This window comes from Mastigoproctus giganteus, chromosome 1 (assembly GCF_048544385.1).
Source record: "Mastigoproctus giganteus isolate SK-2022 chromosome 1, ASM4854438v1, whole genome shotgun sequence".
NCBI classification, from domain to species: Eukaryota; Metazoa; Arthropoda; class Arachnida; order Uropygi; family Thelyphonidae; genus Mastigoproctus; species Mastigoproctus giganteus.
Genome location: NC_143575.1, coordinates 228,498,237 through 228,521,251, shown reverse-complemented (window position 1 = coordinate 228,521,251; position 23,015 = coordinate 228,498,237). Strand labels below are relative to the sequence as shown.

The following is a 23,015-nucleotide window of genomic DNA, read 5'->3' as shown; positions in this document are numbered from 1 at the left end:
TTAGGAAACATTTCCTATTATATTCAAGGATAATAAATATAAATATATCCTTTGTTATGAGACTGTACCTAAAGACAGTACCCTTTTTTCTTAAGTTACATAATCTCTTCCTATTTGTATTTAGATCTGAGTACCCCTTAATTGAAAAAGATTGTGTTTGCTTTTTCTTTTTTTTATAGTCATTACATTTTTTTATTATTAATCTTACAATTGAAAATTTTTTATTTCAATAAAATATTAAAATCTAGCAAAAGTATTTAAGAATGTGTACAGTTTATGTAATTATGTATTTCTATTGTCTGAAATGTTTATTCTGCTATATTATTTTAATTAATTATCTTTTAAAAAATATTATCACCTTTATATAAGTTATGTTTTATGAAATATTTTAAAATTAAAGTAAATGACATCAAAATTCTAAACTAAATAATTAATTTTTAATTGATAATTAAGTGTTGATATTAATTGTGGTGTCATTATTTCCCAAGAGATGGCGCTTTAGCATTCAAAGTGCTTTCTTTTCTTTTCTTGTTTTATTTTTAGGTACAGTTGATTAATTTTTTTAAAAATCTCTTATTTTAAATTTTTATTAATGTTTCATCATATGAAATTAGAGGCCTTATTTAGTAGAAAGGTAGATATTAAATACTGGGAAAAAAAAAAAAAAAAGATGCTGGCCTTTGCATATAGCACATCCTTTATAAAATAATTGTTCTGTCCCTCTTCTATCCTGACACCCCTCTCTCATGCTGAAATATAAAATAATTATTTAAAATTTAAAAATGACTAAATTTGTAATTCTTTGTTAAATTTTTATTACTAATGCATGGAAACATCATCTAAAAACTATTATTTATCTTATTAATCTTTTTTGTTGTCCTGTAATATAGGAAACTTTTTGTGCTTTCTAAAGTGTTTTGATCCAGGCAGAGGCAGAGAAATGACCTTGAGCTGTCTGGGTCTTTGAATAATAGTAAAGACCTATTTCCAGGGATTGCGAGCGGAACTGGAAGCAGGAAACTCTTAACAAATTTTTTTATCAGTTCATGCTTGTTAGCTTATTAATTGATCATTAGGAAGCCCAGGAGAAAGAAAAATAGATGTAGATATGTGAGTGTGTGCAGAATTGGCTCTTGACTTTCTTCCTTTATAGAGGGAGGTCTGATCTGTTTCATACTCTTTATTATGTTTTTATTAGTCTCATGTAGGAAAGCTAGTTCATTGTACATGTAAGTGTTTTCCTTCTAGTTCTTATTTTTAGAAGATTTGGTTTTTTTATATATAAAAAAAACAACTAAATAATGATTTTGCAACACAATTCATAGTGCTTATATGACAATGTAAATATGTTTAATTTTTTTTATAAGTAGCTGTCTATTAATTCTACCATAATAGTAATTGCAAATTCTTTTAATTATGCTTTTCATTAGTATACCAAACTGAATAGCTTGGTGTTGTTTAGCTTAAAAATATTTACTAAATTTTAGATTATTGTAGATATCTGTTTTGAACTTTAACATATATAAATAAATAGAAACTTGTTTCTATTTATTTCAGGAATTTTTTAGTATTTATGCAATGTTTGTGTTGGTTGCTTGCTTGCTAGAAAACCATTATGCAGTTGTTTTAACCATGAAATTCTTTACTGTCAGTCAGATTTGTAATTAGTAGGGACTTTTTTTTTTTACATTTCTTAGTATGTGTCAGATATCAGAAAATTTATGAATATGTTTTCTGAATCAGTTTAATAATAATAATAATAATAGTAACAGAAGCAGTAACATAATAATAATAACTGAATCATTAGTAATAATGGCCAAAAAGTGCAAGGAAGCGTATGGCTGCTGCACCAGCCAAAAAAAAAATAATAATAATAAAATTAAATAAAATAAGTAATAAGAGAAAAGGGAAATAGACAACCTATGCATTTCTCCCCTCCCGTAGGTAATTATCTAGCTGACCTTTGAATTTCCCCAAACTCTCAGCCTCTACCACCCATGTAAGTAATTTATAACTAGCTGGCTAAAATAAAACTTCCTGCAATCCAGTCTAAGCATCTCCCCCTGTAACTTGAAATTATGACCCCTAGAATCATTTAGAATCATTTATAGCCATGAAAATTTCATCTTCATTCATTTTATTATTGAGCCTTAAACACCTCAATCAAGTTGCCTCTAAGGTGCCTAGTTTACAAGTGGTGCAACCCACATATTTAAAGTTTTCCTCATAAGGATGTCCTTTTGCCAATCACACTGGACAAGTTATCTATCTCTGGACCCTTTTAAGAAGCTCAATGTCTTTTTTTTTTAGGTGCTTGAACGCAATATTCCATGTGTGGTCCAACAATATCCTCATGTTTTATGTCTGAAGATGAAAAATATTAATTGTTAATTTTAAAAGTATCCATTTTATATTGGATAGTATCTGTTATATGAAGATGTTTGCACCATTGTAGGAGAGTATGGTCAACTATATAATACTCCACTTAAAATACTTTTTGTACTAAGTAGTGGACTAATTATTAATATAATTTTCATTTGTCATTTCTCTTTGCTTAAGTTTCAAATTAACATAAAAATGGGAGAGAGCCATTTTTGTTTTATAAAATTGTCGTAAAATTCAAATATTTAAAAATATTAAGCACTTAAATTGTAATTAGGTGTTTAATATAAGTAAATTTTAATTAGGTGTTTAATATAACTAAATTTTAATTAGATATTTAATACAGGTGGTGCCTCGCTATTCGACAGTCGGATTTCACGGTCCAGCGAAAACACTACATGATATTGCACGATAGAATTCTTTGCTGGACTACGTAACTGTGTTTAACATTACTAAATAGCACTAAATAGTGACGGCTGCTTCATACACTTTAACCAATGGTATTAAAGAGCGAGAGTAACATTTAACCAATGATAGATAAAGCGGGAATAGATCCCTCAATCGTTCAGCTACGTTAGCTGCCCTCAAAGATAGCTACAGGTATGCCGTCAGTTCTTCCTCAGTTATGAGACAACATTATCTCGTTAATAATCGTAGTCTGAGTTCACGTTTGCTCTAGTTGTTTGTGCTAATTTATAATTCTGCATTTCTCATAAAGTAAAAAATTTTGTGCTTTGGCAGTTATTTATTTTTTGAGTGAAATTTGATAATGGGTCCAAAGAGAAGTGAACAGCAGAATAATTCAGGAAAGAAACACACTTGGTTGAGCATAGAAAAGAAGGCAGAATGGTAGAACAATTACAGATGTAGCTCAAGAGTATGGCATCCTTAGGTCAACCGTGGCAACTTTTTGGCAACAAAGAGACAAGATTATAGGTGCTAGGGTGTTCTCTGGAGCAATGAAAATTTCTGACAGAAACAGATCTTTAATCAATGAAGAAATGGAAAAGCTGCTTCTTACCTGGATTAGAGAAAGACAGATGAAAGGAGATCCAGTAACTCAGGCAATGATCTGTGAGAAGGCTAGGTTAATTTTTGAAGAATTGCAGAAGAAAATTATTCCAGGACGTATCTCAGATCAAACTGATGAATTCAAGGCAAGTCGGTGGTTTCACAGATTCAAAGGTAGAACAGGTATCCATAGTGTTCTCAGACATGGGGAAGCAGCTAGTGCAGATAAAAAGGCTGCAGAAAAGTTTGTGAAAACATTTGAAGATTTAATCATGACGGAAGGCTACTTGCCGCAGCAAATTTTTAATGGGGATGAAACTGGGTTATTTTGGAAGCGCTTACCAAATTGAACATACATCACGCAAGAAGAAGTGACGCTCCCAGGACATAAGCCTATGAAAGATAGGCTTACCTTGTTATTGGCAGCAAATGCAAGCGGAGACTTTAAAGTAAAGCCACTTCTCGTTTACCACTCTAAAAATCCTCGCTGCTTTGGGAAGAAAATCATCAAGTCCAAACTGCCAGTGATGTGGAGATCCAATGCAAAAGCCTGGGTAGACCAGAAAGTCTTCAAAGATTGGATTTTTGAGGAGTTTGCCCCGAGCATAAAAAAAATTCCTCATTGACAACAATTTACCTTTGAAAGCACTGCTGATTCTTGACAATGCTAGTGCCCACCCCCAAGACTTGGCAAACATTCTTGAAATTGACTTTGATTTCATCAAAGTCCAGTTTTTGCCTCCAAACACCACATCATTGATCCAACCCATGGATCAAGAAGTAATTGCCTGTTTTAAAAAAAACTTTACACCAAGGCTTTGTTTTCACAGCTTTTTGACGTGACTCATTCTTCTGATAAGACACTGAAGGAGTTCTGGAAAACTTGAGTTCAATATTCTTCACGCCATTTCCTTTGTTAAAACTGCCTGGGAGGGAGTGACACAGAGGACCCTTCGTGCATCATGGAAGAAACTCGTTCCTTCCTTTTTTCGGGATGACAACAATGCAGTCCAAGCCGCTGAAAAATCAGAAGCAACTGCGGCCATGCGAGAAATCATTTCAACGGCGGAGAACCTCGACATAGGAGAAGTTGATGAGGCTGATGTGGAAGAGCTTGTGGAGGATCACGATGACGAACCAAACGTGGAAGAACTCAAAACACTCAGTGAACAGAAAGCAAAAGAGAGAGAGAAAAGGAAATTTCACTTGAAGAAGAACCACCAATGCCAACAGCTGCCATTAAAGAAATTTTATTCCATTGGGAGAAGGTGCAGTCTGCTTGTTTAAAATGGCACCCCAACACTGCTGTTGTAACTAGAATGACAGACTTGTTTAGCAACACTACTATGCATCACTTCAAGGCTATCTTGAAAAAGAGGGAGAGACAGTCCACCCTTGATCAATTCCTCATCCCCATTCAAGCCAAGAGAAGAAGAGAAAGGATAGAACAAGATAAATAAAACATCCTTCCAACATCTAAGGCTCAATGAAATGTATGTACTCATATGTATTTTGTTATATGATAGAATATAGTAAAGTCAATAATACTGTGTATTTCTCTCCGACAACGAATTAATCAATTTTCCATAAACTTATAATGACCCGCAATTCGACTCTAATTCGGCGACAGATTATAGTCTAATTGCGAGGCACCACTGTATAACTAAATTGTAATTAGGTGCTTAATATAACTAAATTGTAATTAGGTGCTTAATATAACTAAATTGTAATTAGGTGCTTAATACAACTAAAACATGTGGATGCACTAATACAGTTTAATGTAACAGAAAATAGAGGGTTTAAAAGTCATATAAATGTTGGTAAAATCTCTTAATTTGAAATTCAGAAGAATTCATTGTTTTACACACTTCTAACAGAAAAGAATTATACCATAATTTTAAGCAATTGATAATTCTTAATTTAAAGAAAATTTTGGTCCCTATATTGAGTGTTAACATATATGCATTGAGATAAATAAAATATAATAAAATACAAATACAGATAAAATATAAATATAAAAATATACATATACAAAATAAAATTATGATAAAGTAAGTCATGCAGTACCTCCTAAACAATAACATTTTGCTTTATCATTGCAATAACAGTAACGGCATGCCAAAGTGTAGCATCGGACTTCGATATTAATATTTCTTGAACTACATACTGGCATACTTCATACTAGCAGAAGATTTCAATGCAAGAGTTGGCGCTTAATCAATAGACAAATATATAGGATCAGAAGGCGAACCCATGGGCAACAGTAATAGAAGATGTTTTATTGACTTGTGCATTTTTAATACTCTTAAAATCACAAGTACATTTTTTAGACACAAGAATATTCATAAATTTACATGGGAAGCAAGAAATGCAAAGTTTATAATACACTATATTATCATTAATGAAATTTTAAATAACAAAATTAGAGACACTGGAGTATTTAGAGACAGTGAAATTGACAGTTGATCACTACCTACTAGAAAGTACTTTCAAAATAGAAAGAAATTATTTTATTAAAAAGAAGAATATACCAACAAAAAACTATTAAGAAATTTTTTTTTTTTTTTTTTTGGTAGTTGGTGCATAGGCTTCTGTGGCCATAATGCACCTCCCAAGGTTTTTGCAGTACTTTGATCCAAGCCCGAGGCGGGAATCGAACCCGCGACCTTTGGGTTGCCAGGCAGGCACTTTACCCACCCGTCTAGCCCGGTCAGCTTATATTAAGAAATTAAAAATACATTTGTTGGAAGATGAAAGCACCAAATTACTTTGCTGAAAGTCAGTTTAAAAATAAACTGAAATCAGATGAGAGTAATAATGTTGAGGAAATCTGATCAAACATAAAAATAATTAATTCTGCTGAAGAAAGCCTTAGATATAAACCTATTAAAAATAAAAATTGGTTAAGAACTTGAAATTAAGAATTGAAACAAACAATTGATCAGAAAAAAAAAAAAGGCCTATAAACTGTTCCTACAAATTGAAGACCTTTATTTATACATAAAATATAAAAAGCTTAGAGCAGAAGTTAGAAAACTAACCAGAAGAATTCAATGAGATGATTTGGATAAATTTGTTAAACCCTTAGAATGTGATATTGTGGGCTTACAGAGAAAAGGTTTTAAAATTTTTAAGAAATTACAACTGGACGTAAATGATAAAATAAAAACCAACTGCATTTCTCAAGCAGAATGGAAAAAATATTATTCCAAACTATGGTATAGCTTTAGAGCTAGAAAAGAGTGGGAAGATGAATCTGTGATAACAATGGAAGAATTACAGTAAACCCGCGAATAGCGGGGGTTATGTTCCTGAGAAATGCCGCGAATACCGAAAATGCGAATACTGAATTATATAGTAATAAAGAGAAAATGAGAATACTGAGCTCCCATAGTAATAAAGGGGTTCCGTTCCAAAGTATGAAGTATATAAGAAAAACTAGTCTAAAATTTTGTCTATGTATGTATTATATGTACCTTCATAATATGAATATGTATGTAGACAGTACATAGTGAAATGCAAGCATATGGCATCGAAATGAAAATAAAAAACAATTTAATATTAAATGTAATATTCATTAGAAATTTCAAACAAATCTTTCAAACCAGCACCTGTGCTAACTAAAAAACTTATCCCGCCAGTGCTATCACCAGTTTCACTAAAGTGTCGATAAAGGAGTTTTGCCTTTTCGCGAATGATGAATGAACTTAAAGGAATTTTATTTTGAGTTCGGTCTTCTATCCACAGATTTAAAGCCTTTTCCATTTTTTTAAATTTAAGATCATGCATTACAGAGCAAATTTTTGAAGCAATTAGTGCATTTTCACGGACACTACGGCAGATTTTGTCTTCCAATTTTTTGATTGATCATACCGTTGACCCATTGATTTTATAATGTTTTGCTGCTGAGGAGACACTTTCACCATTAGAAATTTTGTATAATAACTCAATTTTATTCGCTAATGTCATCGCCTTCTTTGATCTTTTCACATTTCCCTTGTTATTCGTAGCCATATTTTTGTATGGGTTAGAAAGAACTTGTCCACAATAAAGTCACTTTCTTCCATTAACACGCTCGAAAAAGTCTGTTTTACACTGCAAAATGGTAGATTTATCACTTTTGTAAGCATATCAATTTATAAATTGATAAATTTATTCAATTTATAAGCATATAAATTAAAAGCAAACGACGAAATCTTCCATGACAAGCACATAACACATACTGAACAAGGATTAGCGAGAAACATCCACACTCGCGATTTTGTCCCCTCTCTCTCCCCACCCACTGAGTGCTGTTTTGACCAGGAAAGATAATTTTAGCCACGCCCATGTTTTTTTATGGCAGTAAATGTTCACGGCACTTTAAAATTCACATTTTTTAGGTTTCATTTTATATTAAATCAGCGACTACAGATACCACGAATGTTTAATATTACAAAAATCAAAAAAACGAAAAATCACAGACATAGACAATGCCCCTTAATAAAAAAAAAATGCACAGTTAAAATTATTTAACATCATATGGCATAAGCAACAGATACCCAAAGATTGGGAAACAGGAATTGTAATCAATTTATACAAAAAAGGCTGCAGAAATAATCCTAACAACTACAGAGGGATACTGCATCAAAGTTATACTCTAATATACTAAAGAATATATTTAATAAATAAAGCAAACAATTTTTAGAAGTACAATACATGCCACTTTCTCATTACAACAAATTTTGGAGAAAAAAAGAGAATTTAACCTATGAACATTTCTTCTATTTATTGATTATGACAAAGCATATGACAGGAAAACCTTTGGCAGATTTCATGTGAAGAATATATTCCAACCCAACTCCGGAAAGTGATAGAAAGCCTAAATAAAAACTCAAAAGTTTGCATAAAATATTCTAATGGCCAACTATTAGACCCAATTAACACCAATAAAGGAGTTTAATAAGGATGTGGACTATCACCAAATTTATTTAATATTTACATCAATAAAATTATTGGAGTGGGGGAAAAAAAAAAAAAAAAAAAAAAAAAACAGTTAAAAACGGAATACAGTTAAACAACAGGAATAAAATACAAACTGTATTATATGTTGACAATCAAGTTATAAATTGCAAAATCAGAAGATGAACTACAGATAGCAGTTAATGAACTGAATAAAATAAGCAAAAAAAATTAGATGAAGATCACCTCAAAAACAAAATCAATGGGATTATGTAGAAAATATATACAAAGAGTCAAAATTGTTATTGATGACAATATAATAGAACAAATATCTGATTTCACCTATTTGTGAAATTTAATATCAAGTGAAGGGAAAAACATCCACACTAAACATAAAAATATAATAAAATGAATGAACAATTAAATGCCACTTTGGAAAACAAATGACAACTGAAACAAAATTGCGATTATACATTACTTCAAAATTAGCCCTCTTTTATAGTTGTGAGACTTGGTAATAAATAAGAAAGATGCACAAAAACTAGACGCAGCACAATGAGAGTTTTAAGACCATTATTAGGCTTTACAAGTCTAGACCCTAAAAGAAATTCAGATATTTATGAGTAATTAAAAGTAGATAATATAGTAGATGGCGTAAAACAGCATTAGAAAAAAGTGTATCAGTGATATAGAAAGAATGCACCCAAATTGGATCCCAAAATTAGCATTTAACTACAAATCTCCAGGCAAGAGAGATGTGGGCCAACAATGACAATGGTGGTAAGATCAAGACCATCTCCAAGAGCTACAGCGGAACAGGTCTTAAAAGACTTAAGCTGGATCATGTTCATGATGATGGTGATGACTGCATACTGTATTTGGTTGAGTACGGACATCTTCTGAAATCTACAATATATGCTGGAATCTATAATATTCAAAAATCAGACTTTGTATGATCACTTGAAAATAATTTACAGTACTGTATTTTGTCATTTAGTATTTACAGTTTTTTTTTTTTTTTTTGTTACATTATTACTTTTAAATAAATTGAGTCAAAGAGGAAGTTGGCAGAAGAGTACTGTAGATGGTATTGCTAAAACTAATGAAAAGAATGCATTATGTCTGTCTAAAAAGTTTTAAGGCACTGGAAATTGCGAAAAATTATATAGAAATGAAGCCAAGTGTGTAATTACATATAGTGTCATAGCTTGAATATGTTATACTAAAAAGCACTCTAAAACTGAAGCAATTAGTGACTTTTTTTTAAATTAGAGTTAATTTTCTAAAATATTCAGTTTGTGTAGTGTAATTTCTAATTTTTATATGCACTCAACCCTCCTCTCCATGCAGGGAAAAAAATCCCTTTTTTTTGGCATTTGGAAAAAAGCATTTAATATTTAGAAATAATAAAATTTGAATTTTAAAGTAAATATGCACTGTAAGTCAATTTTAATGACCCTCTCAGAATACAAATAGAGTAGGAGATTATAACAGCAAAGGGATGAACAAACTTTTTTATATCAGAGGTTTTATCATTCTCTGTTCCCTTGTGACCGGCAAAAACTACTTGATGCAAGCCTTATAATAATATGTGATCAGTTGCAAATAACTTCAGCTATGGAAGCTTCGTCAAAAATCTTTATTGATATGCTCAGTGAATTATTTAATTTTTTTATCAAGTGTATTAGAGATTCTATAATTTTCTCATCTCAAGCTTCGGTGATATAAGATTTCCAAGTTCTACAGAAGTTCAAGTCTAATGTCAACAAATATCTTCTCAACCTCCAACCGAAGCATGGTACTAAGTATTATAGGTTCTAATACTTCTGTTTGGGGTTTCATAAAAAAAAAAAAAAAAAAAAAAAAAACAGTTATAGATAAGGTAATAAAAAAAAATTGAGAGAAGTTAATTCTATTTCTCTGTTTAGCAATAATAATAATTATTTATATATTCTTACTTATGCTTTTGATGTGTTTATCAACTTTACGTATTTAATTTTGTATGGAACAGTATACAGGGATCTCCTCTGAAAAATTCTGCTGAAAAAGAATCAGGAAGCTCTACTGAATTTGATCTTGATCAAGAGGTTGTAGAAATAGAAATAGGTACTAAGGTGATAGATAGCCAGAAGGCTGAAGAAAAAGACACAGAAATGACAGGAGATATTTTGGTTCAAAGGTACAGCCAAGATCGTTTTCCAGAAAAGCATCATTCTTCCAAAAGGAATAAAAATGGTAGTTCACAGTTTCAGCCTTTCAAGGTACCTTACCTGAGTATCTTTTTTTTAATATCTGCTACCCGAGTATCTTTTTTTAACATCTGCTACTTGAGTATCTTTTTTTAATACTTGCTATATTGATAGATGATTTTTTTTTTGAAGGATATGTTTCCTCACCATACTGGATTTAAGTTAATAATAATAATAAAATTTGTATGTTTTACTTACATCCTCAAGCTAAGTGAAAAAAAAAATAATTCTCAATATTCAATTTGCCAAACTTTTAATATGCTTTAAATTTACAGTTTATCTTTACTGAGACAATCTGATATGAATTTCATTGTCAAACAAATATTGAAATCATGCATATTGTACTTTGTTTCTCATGCAAATTTTACATGCTGAATATATTTCATCCATATATAATTAATATAATTTTATGCAAACAGCATACATTATTTTTTTATTAATGTGTGATAAAATAAGAAAAAGTAATTTTATTCTACTGCATTATTTAGTATCCTTTTTAAGAAAATATCTTATGACTTGAAGGTTTGGTTAATTAAAGGCTTGTTTTTCAGAGCTTTATTTTATTTTTCAATTTGGAAATATCTAACAAGGCATAGGTTATGCTTCATTAATTGTGAAATGACTGAGACATCTAAGTGACTGACTCATACTAACTGCAGTTGAATTCACCAACCATATATAACAAAAACTTTATTAAAATAAATCAAAATAAAATAAAAATTAAAGAGGATAAAATTTGATGTAAAAAAAATACACCAAGAACTGTAGAATTAAAAGCAATAAAAATACAAATAAAATTAAAATATACAAGAAATATTACAAATTAAAAGTGATAAAACAACACTGTAGCTTTCAAAGGCGAAAGCCTCCTTTATCAACAGTGAAACTTAACTAAAGGAGCATGAAAATTATCCTCCACATGTGCATGGACACTGGAAATGACTTGTGAGAGTGCCAGGTGGAACCATTCATCCCATCCAAGAATTAGTTTCAAAATGAGGATGAATGTGGGCTCTCCTATCACTATTGATGGTATTATATTCCAAAAAACAAATCCGCAGGCTCTCGAGCCATTTCCTGTGCCAATATCTATACTATCAATGATGACAGCATTGCCTGGGAAAGTGTGGTTGTTCTCCTCCCAGCCAACTATCATACTGGGATAAATGCCCCGGTTTTTGTGCAATTACCGAAGCTAAGCAGTGTTAGACTGGGTTAGTAATTGGGAGGGTGTTCAGTATTAGTTGCATTTTTTTGGGATATCAGAGACGTGGTGTCACAGACACATAAGCAGTGCAGAATTGGAATTTGGGGAGTACAAAAAGGATGGACAGGAAGGGAGGAGGGGTTATTCTGTTAGTTAAGAAACATAAAATCTAAGGAAGTGAATCCAATTGATGTTGGTGGACAATAATGCAATGTTGAGTCTATTTGGTGTGACTTAAGCACTGGGAAAGGAAAAATGAGAGTAGGTGTGTGTGTGTTATAGGCCTATTGAATCTTATAGTAAAATGAGCAATTGTGCAGAAAAATAGAGTGGGCAATTAAATCAGTGTGTCTTATAATGGGGGATTTTAATTTCCCAGAGATTGACTGGAATTTGTGGGTTGGTCACACACACACACACTAGCAAGGCTTTTGTGGATTTATTGAATGATGGTTTTCTACAGCAGCATGTTCAGGAGGCAACTAGAGGGAGAAATACTCTCGATCAGATTATCAGTAGCAATTCTTCATGCATTAAGAATCTGCAGATAAAGAAACCACTAAGTCGCAGTGATCACAGTGTGCTGAAGCAGGATTTACTCAAAGAGGTAACTACCATCAAGGGTAAAGGGAAGGGTTTTTGCTTTCGTAAAGGTGACTACGGTGGTGTGAGACATTATTTAAATTCTGTACGGTGGGACCAACTGATGATATTACCAACAGCAAATTCAAAATGGGAAGCATTCAAAGAATTAATCTTGGAAGCTACGAGGCTTTTCATACCAACTAAGAAATATTGTTCAAGATTTAGGCCTGAATGGATGTCAGATGAACTAGTTAGACATGTGACAAAAAAAAATGCATGGGATACATATAAAATAACAGGTGACACAGAAGCCTATGATAGATATAAGCTAGTCTGTAACCAAGTCACAAAGGAGGTTTTAGCATTAGCATTAGCATTAGTAGAGGCATTTGATGCAAGAAAGCAAGCTCATGCAGCATCAGCCAAAAAAAAAAAAAAAAAACCCACTTCCACTTCACCCCTCTGTTCATTCAAAATACCTGTCCAGCTGAGCCTTAAACTTATTTAGGCTATCAACCTCCACCACAAGGGATGGAAGTCTGTTCCACCAACCAACCACCCGCTGGCTAAAGGCAAATTTCCGCACGTCTATCCTACAGCTGTCTTTCCTCAATTTGAATTTATGCCCTCTCAGGTGATTTTTCTGTGCTAGAGGAAGAATCCCATCAGCATTGAGCATGCTTAAACCATTGAAGGCTTTATACACCTCTATCAGATCACCTCGCTGGTGCCTAGTCTCCAGACACTGTAATTTGCAAAACTTAAGCCTTTCTTCGTAAGGGCACCCCTTTGTTCCATTCACTAATCTTGTTGCCCTTCTCTGTACTCGTTCCAGCAGCTCTACATCCTTCTTGAAATGAGGCCTCCAGACCTGTATACAGTACAGTACTCTAGGTGTAGCCCGTCTGCACTGCTCAGAGAACTTCATATCTGCCTGCACAACCACCCCCAAGTCCCTTTCATTCTCTACCACTGTCAGTGTAGTACCACAGAGTTGATACGTTGCTCTGGGGTTGCTGTTTCCCATGTGTAGTACTTTACATTTGTCAATGTTAAACTTCATTTGCCACCTCTCAGCCCATCTGCTCAACCTTTCCAGATCCTGTTGCAGCAGCATAGTGTCAGTAGTGTCCTTGACAACCCTGCCAACCTTTGTATCGTCTGCAAACTTGGACATTAAGCCCGATATACCATCATCAATACCATTTATAAATACAGAAAACAATAATGGACCCAACACTGAGCCCTGAGGGACTCCACTAATAACATCAGTCCACGATGAGCAGTGTCCATTGATTACCACTCTCTGTCTTCTCCCCCTCAACCACCCCTTTATCCATAGCAGCAATTTGCCTCCAATGTCACACTGCTCCAATTTGTGTAGCAGTCTTCCATGTGCAACAGTATCAAAAGCCTTTCTAAGATCCAAGTATATAATATCAAAGTTATTCCCTGCATCCAGTTCTTTTGTGACTGCATCATAGTATCCAATCAAGTTGGTCAGGCAAGACTTCCCCTTAACAAAACCATGCTGTGTCCGAGCTATAACTGAAGTCTTGTCTAAATGATCCTGCAGTGCTTCTTTAACCAGTGCCTCCATTAATTTTCCTGGAACAGAAGTTAAGCTCACAGGTCTATAATTACTTGTGTCAGCCTTTGATCCTCCTTTGTGAATTGGGGTCACATTTGCACATTTCCAGTCTATGGGTACCTCCCCTGAGTCCAAGGAAGCTCTCATAATTATGGCTAAGGGTTTGCTTACTTCCTTTGCTGCCTCCTTTAATATAACTGGATAGATCCCATCCACCCCGGGTGCCTTTCTTGTGTTTATCTTCAACAGTTTCTCCTCCACTTTACTCCCAGTTATTTCAAGATTCTGTAGCTTACTGCTAGAGTTGAATACACCTCTGGCATTCCCCTCGCTGAATAACTCCTCATGTGTGAATGTCGATGCAAAATATTCATTTAGTTTGTTAGCTACCTGAGCAGGATCATCAACACTTGACCCATCAATATCAAGTGGACCAATCTGATTCATCCCCTTCCTTCTAGAGTTTACATAAGTAAAGAACTCTTTGCTGTTTTTCTTTGCATCCCTTGCCAAGTATTTCTCGTAATCTGCCTTCGCCTGCCTATCCTCCTTGGTTGCATATCAACTTGTATCTATCATAGGCTTCTGTGTCATGTGTTAATTTGTATGTATCCCATGCATTTTTCTTCTCTGCCATATGCCTCATTAGTTCATCTGACATCCATTTTGGCCTAAACCTTGAACAATATTTCTTAGTTGGTATGTAAAGCCTAGTAGCTTCCAAGATAAGTTCTTTGAATGCTTCCCATTTTGAATTTGCTGTTGGTAACATCATCAGTTGGTCCCACTGTATAGAATTTAAATACTGTCTCAGTCCATCGTAGTTGCCTTTACGGAAGCAATAACCCTTTCCTTTACCCCTAATGGTAGTTACCTCTTTGAGTAAATCCCACTTCAGCACACTGTGATCACTGCCACCTAGTGGTTCATTTATCTGCAGATTCTTAATGCATGAGGAATCACTGCTGATAATCAAATCAAGAGTATTACTCCCTCTAGTTGCCTCCCGAACATGCTGATGTAGAAAACAATCATCCAATAAATCCACAAAAGCCCTGCTAGTGTGTGAGTAACCAGCCCCCAAATTCCAGTCAATATCTGGGAAATTAAAATCTCCCATTATAAGACACTCTGATTTACTGGCCCACTCTATTTCCCTGTACAGTTCCTTATTATACTCATCAGAGTCATTAGGCCTATAGCACACTCCTACTCTCAATTTTGATCTCCCAATGTTTATGTCACACCAAACTGACTCCACGCTGCACTGTCCAGCGATGTCGACTGGCTTCACTTCCTTGGTTTTTATGTGTTTCTTAACTAATAGCATAACCCCTCCCCCCTTCCTATCCTGTCTATCCTTTCTGTAGATGTTGTACTCCCCAAATTCCAGTTCTGCATCCCTTATATCTGTGTGACACCACGTCTCTGATATCCCAAGAATATCTGCCTTCGATGTCTTGAGCGTCTCTGATATCCCAACAATATCTCACCACGTCTCTGATATCCCAACAATATCTGCCTTCGATATTTTAGGGTAGCTAAGAATAGAAACAGGTGCAGGTGCACCTGTTTCTATTCTTAGCTACCCTAACACAACCCATGTGTTTACTTGTACCGCAATGGCTCCCAGCAGTCTCTGAAATACCGTGCATCTTGTTTTTCAGGCTTCTGCTCATTCTAATAGAAGCAGTGCAAGAATCTCTTTCACCTCTGCCGATATAAGCTAGTCTGTAACCAAGTCACAAAGGAGATTCGGCATGCGAAGGGAGATTACGAGAAATCTTTGGCAAAGGATGCAAAGAAAAACAGCAAAGAGCTGTTTTTCTTATGTAAATTCTAAAAGGAAGGGGATGAATCAGATTGGTCCACTTGAAATCGATGGTTCAACTAATGATGATCCTGCTCAGGTAGCTAACAAACTAAATGAATATTTTGCATCGACATTCACACATGAGGAGTTATTTAGCGAGGTGAATGCCAGAGGTGTATTAAACTCGGCAGTAAGCTAGATAATCTTGTAATAACTGAGAGTAAAGTGGAGGAGAAATTGTTGAATATAAACACAAGAAAGGCACCTGGGGTGGATGGGATCTATCCAGTTATATTAAAGGAAGCGGCAAAGGAAGTAAGCAAATCCTTAGCCATAATTATGAGAGCTTCCTTGCACTCAGGGAAGGTATCCATGGACTGGAGATGTGCAAATGTGACCCCAATCCACAAAGGAGGATCAAAGGGAGACACAGGTAATTACAGACCTGTTAGTTTAACTTCTGTTCCAGGGAAATTAATGGAGGCACTGGTTAAAGAAGCATTGCAGGATGATGCAGACAAGACTTCAGTTATAGCTCGTACACAGCATGAGTTTGTTAAGGGGAAATCTTGTCTGACCAGTTTGATTGGATACTATGATGTAGTCACAAAAGAACTGGATGCAAAAAATAATTTTGATATCATATATTTGGATCTTAGAAAAGCCTTTAATACTGTTGCACATGGAAGACTGCTGCACAAATTGGAGCAGTGTGGCATTGGAGGCAAATTGCTGCTATGGATAAAATGGAGAAGACAGAGTGGTAATCAATGGACACTGCTCTTCATGGACTAATGTAATTAGTAGAGTCCCTCAGGGTTCATTGGTGGGTCCATTGTTCTTTTCGGTATTTATAAATGATATTGATGATGATATATCAGGCTTAATGTCAAAGTTTGCAGACGATACGAAGGTTGGCAGGGTTGTTAATGACAGTACGCTGCTGCAACAGGATCTAGAAAAGTTGAGCAGGTGGGCAGAGAGGTGGCAAATGAAGTTGAACATTGACAAATGTAAAGTACTACATATGGGAAGAATTAATCCCAGAGTAATGTATTAACTCTGTGGTACCACACTGACAGTGGTAGAGAATGAAAAGGACCTGGGGGTAATTGTGCAGGCAGATATGAAGGTTTCTGAGCAGTCCAGATGGTCTGCAAGAGTAGCTCATGGAGTCTTGTCATTTATATACAGGAACTTTTCTAGCAGGGATAAGGAGGTGATTATCCCCTTGTATAAGGCAATGGTCAGGCCACACCTTGAGTACTCGTTCTTTTGGATCGAATACAGAGAACGGCAACAAGATTAGTGAATGGTACAAAAGGTCGCTCTTATGAAGAAAGGCTTAAGTTTTGCAAATTACAGTGTCTGGGGACTAGGCACCTGCGAGGTGATCTGATTGAGGTGTATAAAGCCTTGAATGGTTTGAGCATGGTCAATGCTGATGGGATTCTTCCTCTTGCTCAGAATAATCACCTGAGAGGGCATAAATTCAAATTGAGGAAAGGAAATTGTAGGATAAATGTGCAGAAATTTGCCTTTAGCCAGCGGGTGGTTGATTGCTGAAACAAACTTCATCTGTCGTTGTAGAAGTTGACAGCTTAAATAGATTCAAGGCAGAACTTGACAAACATTTGGAGTGAGTGGAGGGGTGAAATAAGGGGTTTTTTTTTTTTTTTTTTTTTTTGGCTGATGCTGCATAAGCTTGCTTTCTTGCACCATGTGCCTTTTCTAATGCTAAGTGCTCAGTCACAGCACATTTCCCATAGTCTGCTGTCTCTGATGCTCTAGTATGTTTTATTTTATTTTTACATCAGATTTTATCCTATTTTATTTGAATAAAGTTTTTATCATATATGGTTGGCATATTCAATCGCAGTTAGTATGAGTCAACTTTCTCAACCCCGAAGCCTTTTTGAAGGTTTTGTCATCTTAGTGACTGCTGTCTGTCATTCCACAACTGAAACAGTGAAGATGCTTGGAAAAAATAGTTTTTCCATAAGATAGTGCACCTTCACATATTGGGAGATTGCGAGAAGTAATGTGGTAGCATTTTTCCGCTGAAAGGGTAGTCAGTCATTCATTTACCACAACACTCATTTACTTTGATTGCCCAAACTCAATCCATGTGATCTTTGCCTCAGAAAGGCATTGCATACTGTGGCCACAATTTTAATATAGTAGCCTTCAATGTTAGCATCACATGGCACATGAGAAATATCATCCCTAATATATTATATCCTGTATTTGACCATGCCGTTACTCATTTTGAGGTTCTGCCTAGACTGCAATGGTGACCGGATTGAGGCACAATTAAGTACTGGCTGACAAATCCACTATTGCTACTTGTAACAAGAAGTACTATATTATGAATGTCATGCCAATTCATTTGACAACAGTTGTGCCACATGTTATGTGTTGTTGATAATTTTAAGTGAAAATATGAAGCAATAAAGTGAGTATTACCATTTTTCATTTGCAGTGTATGCACGGTCACACAGATCATGCAAAAGGTTAATTATTCAGATACTTTTTCCATTGATGGACACTTTGGAACTAATTATTTTTTTTTTTTTGTCTAATTCTCATTTTAATACTTTCCAATTTTTGTTGCATTTCCTCCGATAGATTTAACTACAGTGAGTGTAAATAGAGATATTTTAATTGGTGGCCACCCAGTATTTCAGAAACTTAAAAAAAATAAAGAGATAATTAAAATTAATATGAAATGACGGTAAAAAGATGGGAAACCTAAAATGCCAGAACTTACCTCCCAACTGCTTGTGTTAATGGATGAGATTAATTAAAAAGAGGTGTCAATGTTAAAAACTGGTTAAAATTGAATTGCCTAGAGGAAAATACACTTTTCTCAGTGCTCATCATATGGGTTTTGCTATATAAAATTACTGTTGAACCAAAACTTATAGTGAAACCCATGAAGTGAGCATTAAGAAACATACAATTTTATTGCATTTTAGCCAGTTTTTAATATTCAGACCTCTTTTTTAATTAATCTCATCCATTTACACATAAGCAGTTGGGAGGTAAGTTCTGGTATTTTAGATTTCCAATCTTTTTATTGTTATTTCAACCTCAGAACTAAAGGTCATCCATAACTTTAATATAATTGAATATAAAAATAAAATAGAAAAAGTGATGCGATGAGTGCAGATCAAGGAGAAAAAAAAAATGTGGAAGATCAAAAAATGCCTTTAGGGATTTATATTTGCAAGCTGGATACTGCAGGACACTTTGGTTTCATTTGTAGTTTGTTATTAAACCATAAATACAGGGTATTTTGCACTATTACTGTATCAGTTAAACAAATTGACATAAGTTTAAAAAAAAAAAAAAAAAAAGTGCTCTCTTGCAGATTTCTAATCTATGCTGAAAATTTTCCAAGACATTTCCCCTGTCATAACATAAAATAAGTTGATGAGGAAAATTTGGTGGTCAAGACTACAAGGGTTTTGGTTGCATTTTAACATCGCAAGACATAGCGCCATGCTCTATTTTAAATTATAAATGAAAATTTTAAACAACTGCTAGTGTAGAGGGTGAAAAACATGGCCACCTGTGTTCAGTTCTTGTACCACTAAACATCAGAAGGGAAAAAAGTGAAGTTGTCTGGTACTTGTTGGTCAATATGCATTTTTCTGATAAAACCATTTGAATTCTACATAAAGACTAAAAATTCAACCTATATATGTATATAATTGTCAATAAAATGTATCCATAAGCTAATTTTCTTCTGTTTTAAGTTTTTGTTACATGATGTTACACAAATTCATAACGAGTGATGAAGCACATTTTCATGTTTTTGAGGTATATAAATGAACAAAATATGCATTATTGGTCTCATTCCTAGAGAACTGCATAGAAAACTTGCTCTGTCTGAAAGTTATAGAATGGTGCAATGTTGTGACATTCAAAATTGTGGGACCATATTTTTTCAATGAGGGTCAAATGGTGACAGTGAAAGCAGGACAATGCAGTCATTTATTGCCGACATTTTTACAAAATAAATTACAAAGACTAGAAATAGAACAGTATTTATTTCCAGTGTGTTCTGTTGCATGCAGTTGTGTAGCCTGCTTCCTAATCAGTTTATTTTGTAAATGTTTGTCATATTCTTTATTTTCTCATACTTATTCTTATATTTTAATTGAGAACAAAGAGAATGCACATTTTGTGAAATCCATTGGTTTATTCACAATTATTCAGATTCAGACATAAATAAATAAACACTTCTGAAAGGCCATTTCATCAAAAGAATAGCTGAAAATTTATTGAACCCGAGATGAGAAATTTTTCGGAAATGACTTTGTTTTCTTTGGGTTTTATCTATTCAAGTGAAAACAACTGGAATAACAGTGTCACAAAAGAACTTAGAACTCTGGACATTTACATGCCAAGCTAGCATAACTACTTATGAACATAAGTTCTCAGATCTTCAAATTCTTCATAGTTCTTCAAGCCAAAGAATTGTCAATTTTCTAGCAATTTGCACTTACCAGCATTATGCAATAATTTTTCTACTGATCGATATCATTCAAGTTCAGCTCCTTTTTTATTTTAATGTAAGCACTGACTTTGCTGAATTATCTCTCTTTCATGGAACTGCAAAATATTAGAGAAATAAAGTTTATGTACTTTTTTGTTTATTGGTTATTGTTTAGATATAAACAAGGTTTGTATATAATAGCATGAAACATTGCCTTACTGAGGGGATTTAACTTGCTGAACTCTGAGAATATGTCAGCTGAGTGATCCAAGACCTTTAAATACTTGCATTCTTCACCAAAGATTTATCTTACAGATCTTCATCAGATTGACATAAGAAACAACACGTGAACTAATTCAAAACTGTTAAATTCACTCTTAATAACTAGATGTTGGATTTTGCTTCACTCTAACAAAAATGTTTGTGATGATTTCAGTGTTATATGTATCACTGCATAGTTAATGTTCTTCTCCATTTCTAATATTGTAACATTCTGTTACCTCAATATATAAATTACAGTGTTGTGTTAGCAATAATCATATGTACTGTCTACCTCTCTGGACATCATTGGTGCCAGTAATGTTAGTTTTACAATTAACATTTCATTGCTGAGTGTGTATTTTCTTTCTCTACAAAAGTGCACTAAATAACATCATGAAAACTTTTAAAGGAAAGGAAATTATTTAACCTACATTAATAAATGTGATTATAACATTAATTTCTTTTATTTGTACAATGTTATTTATGGTAAAATAATGGTTTCAAGATAACTCAACTTTTTTATGCAAATGCCATTACAACAAACAAAGAATTATTTGCATATTTTATTCCTGTGGCAGAAACTAAGAATAACTCGTTACATATAAAATTAACCTAATTTAAACTAGGAATGTGTTCTTCCACAGTTTTAACATTTGTTGACATTGCATTGTCTAAGATACTCTTGACTTTTCAGTGCAAATTACTTTTCCTGTGTTGGTATCTGAAAGAAAGATTTTTATGATTGCCCTTTGAATATTGCTGAATTAAAAATATTTTCCTTGATCAAAACCTGTACTTTGTCCTGGAAAATTTTCAGTATAGATTAGAGAGCTGAATAATGAATGGGAGTGCATTACCCTAATTTTTAGGAACTAAGGCTGATCATTTATCCTGTTAAATAAATTTTTTATTTACAAAGTCACATAAATTTCTTCAACTGATATTGTAAAATAAAAGTCAACCCTTAATTAAAAGTTGAAGGGAGAAGAGAAGCACTTTAACTTATCGAATTTTGTTTTTGTATAAAAAATATGTTACAGGGTAAACAAAATGCAAAAATATAGTATCCTTAATTGAAACATTGTTTTATCATTAAAAAATTTTAATTAAAAAGAAAAGTTTTATAACTATATAACTGCATTATGCATCATTATAAAATTTAGTGGAATGGTCTGGTATATTTTCTTCACAATTCCTATTCAGTAGTGTCCTCAGTATAATTTAGCACAGAGAAGTTATTCTGTTGCAAATATCCTCATTAAATCTGTGCAATACATATACAGCAATACCCCGCATAGCACTGATAATTGGTATCGAAACTATTCCGTGTTATGTGAAACCACACTAATTGAGGTGTAATTATAATGGGTTTTAATTGAATTTAGTTGAATGCGTAGCAGAGAAACAGTCTATAAACAAATTATAATAAATCTATAAACAATTTGCGCTTGATAGCCAAGTAAAAGGATTTGAAATAAACAAAATATTGCAAACATTTTTTAATGAAAAGGTAACATCATGAGAGATGAGAAAAAACTGTAAAAAAGGCAGTTGTTTATTTAGGTATTTCAATAATGAAGTCTGGTGAAGTCATCTCTTCTTTTCTCAGCATTCAAGTCTTTGTAGCATCAAATCCCGTCTTGTAAAATTTGCTGTATCTTTATGCTATGTTCAACATTTGGATCTCCATTCATAATCCCCTTGCAGGCCATGTCAACCCCCTGGAAAAACTTTCTCCAATTCTTCTGTTGAAAATGCTTTTGGTGCCATTTCAGAATTGTTTTCCTCTTCTTCATATGCAGTTTAATTGGCTATCAATTTCAAGGCGAGTTGCATCATCTAAGTCACTTGCATGTGAGTCAATGCAGTCACGTACATTGACAGTGTCCAAAGTTCCAAATCCCAAGTCTTTTCTGGTCTTCACAATATCTTTGGCAGTTGTCTGATCTTGCGATTCAAAACCAGTGAAATAGTTTACCAAATGGAGCAAAACATGCTGCCAAACAGAATGCATATTGTTGACAGTGATTTCTAGCGAAGATGCGGATATATTTACAATAATATTTAAAAGGGTAAAAAATAAATTGCGAAATGAAAAGTTTGAAAAGCTGTCACGTCTTCTTGTCAAGATGAAATTAAGAATACTGAACACTGTTGCACATTGAAGGTGACTGCCTGAGGGGAGCTATTGTCACATGTGCATGTGAGTCAATAGAGTTGACACTGCAGCATATATGTGCCATACCTAGGCTATGGCAATGCAGCATATATGTAGAGTATGTGTCTAAGCTATTGAATGAGTTTTAATGTGTACAGTAAATTTTCGACTTAAACTTAATTGAAAACTGTTATAGTGAAACCCGTGCTGTTTGGAGCCATGCTAAACGAGGTATTGCTGTAATGTCTTTTGTGCTTCCTGGCAGATAGACACATTAATTCCTTATTCTACGTTGTCATTGTCTTCTTTTTCA

The 23,015-nt window shown here is 33.8% G+C and overlaps 1 protein-coding gene across 1 annotated transcript in view; it reads left to right on the top strand.

Annotated features, from left to right (window-relative positions):
- Positions 1-23,015, top strand: part of LOC150091574 (uncharacterized) — a 298,466-nt gene that overhangs the window by 213,956 nt on the left and 61,495 nt on the right. Inside the window, exon 11 of the mRNA XM_090369000.1 lies at positions 10,346-10,595. Within this exon, the coding sequence (XP_090225126.1) occupies positions 10,346-10,595 (250 nt within the window). The remainder of the gene's footprint in view (positions 1-10,345; positions 10,596-23,015) is intronic.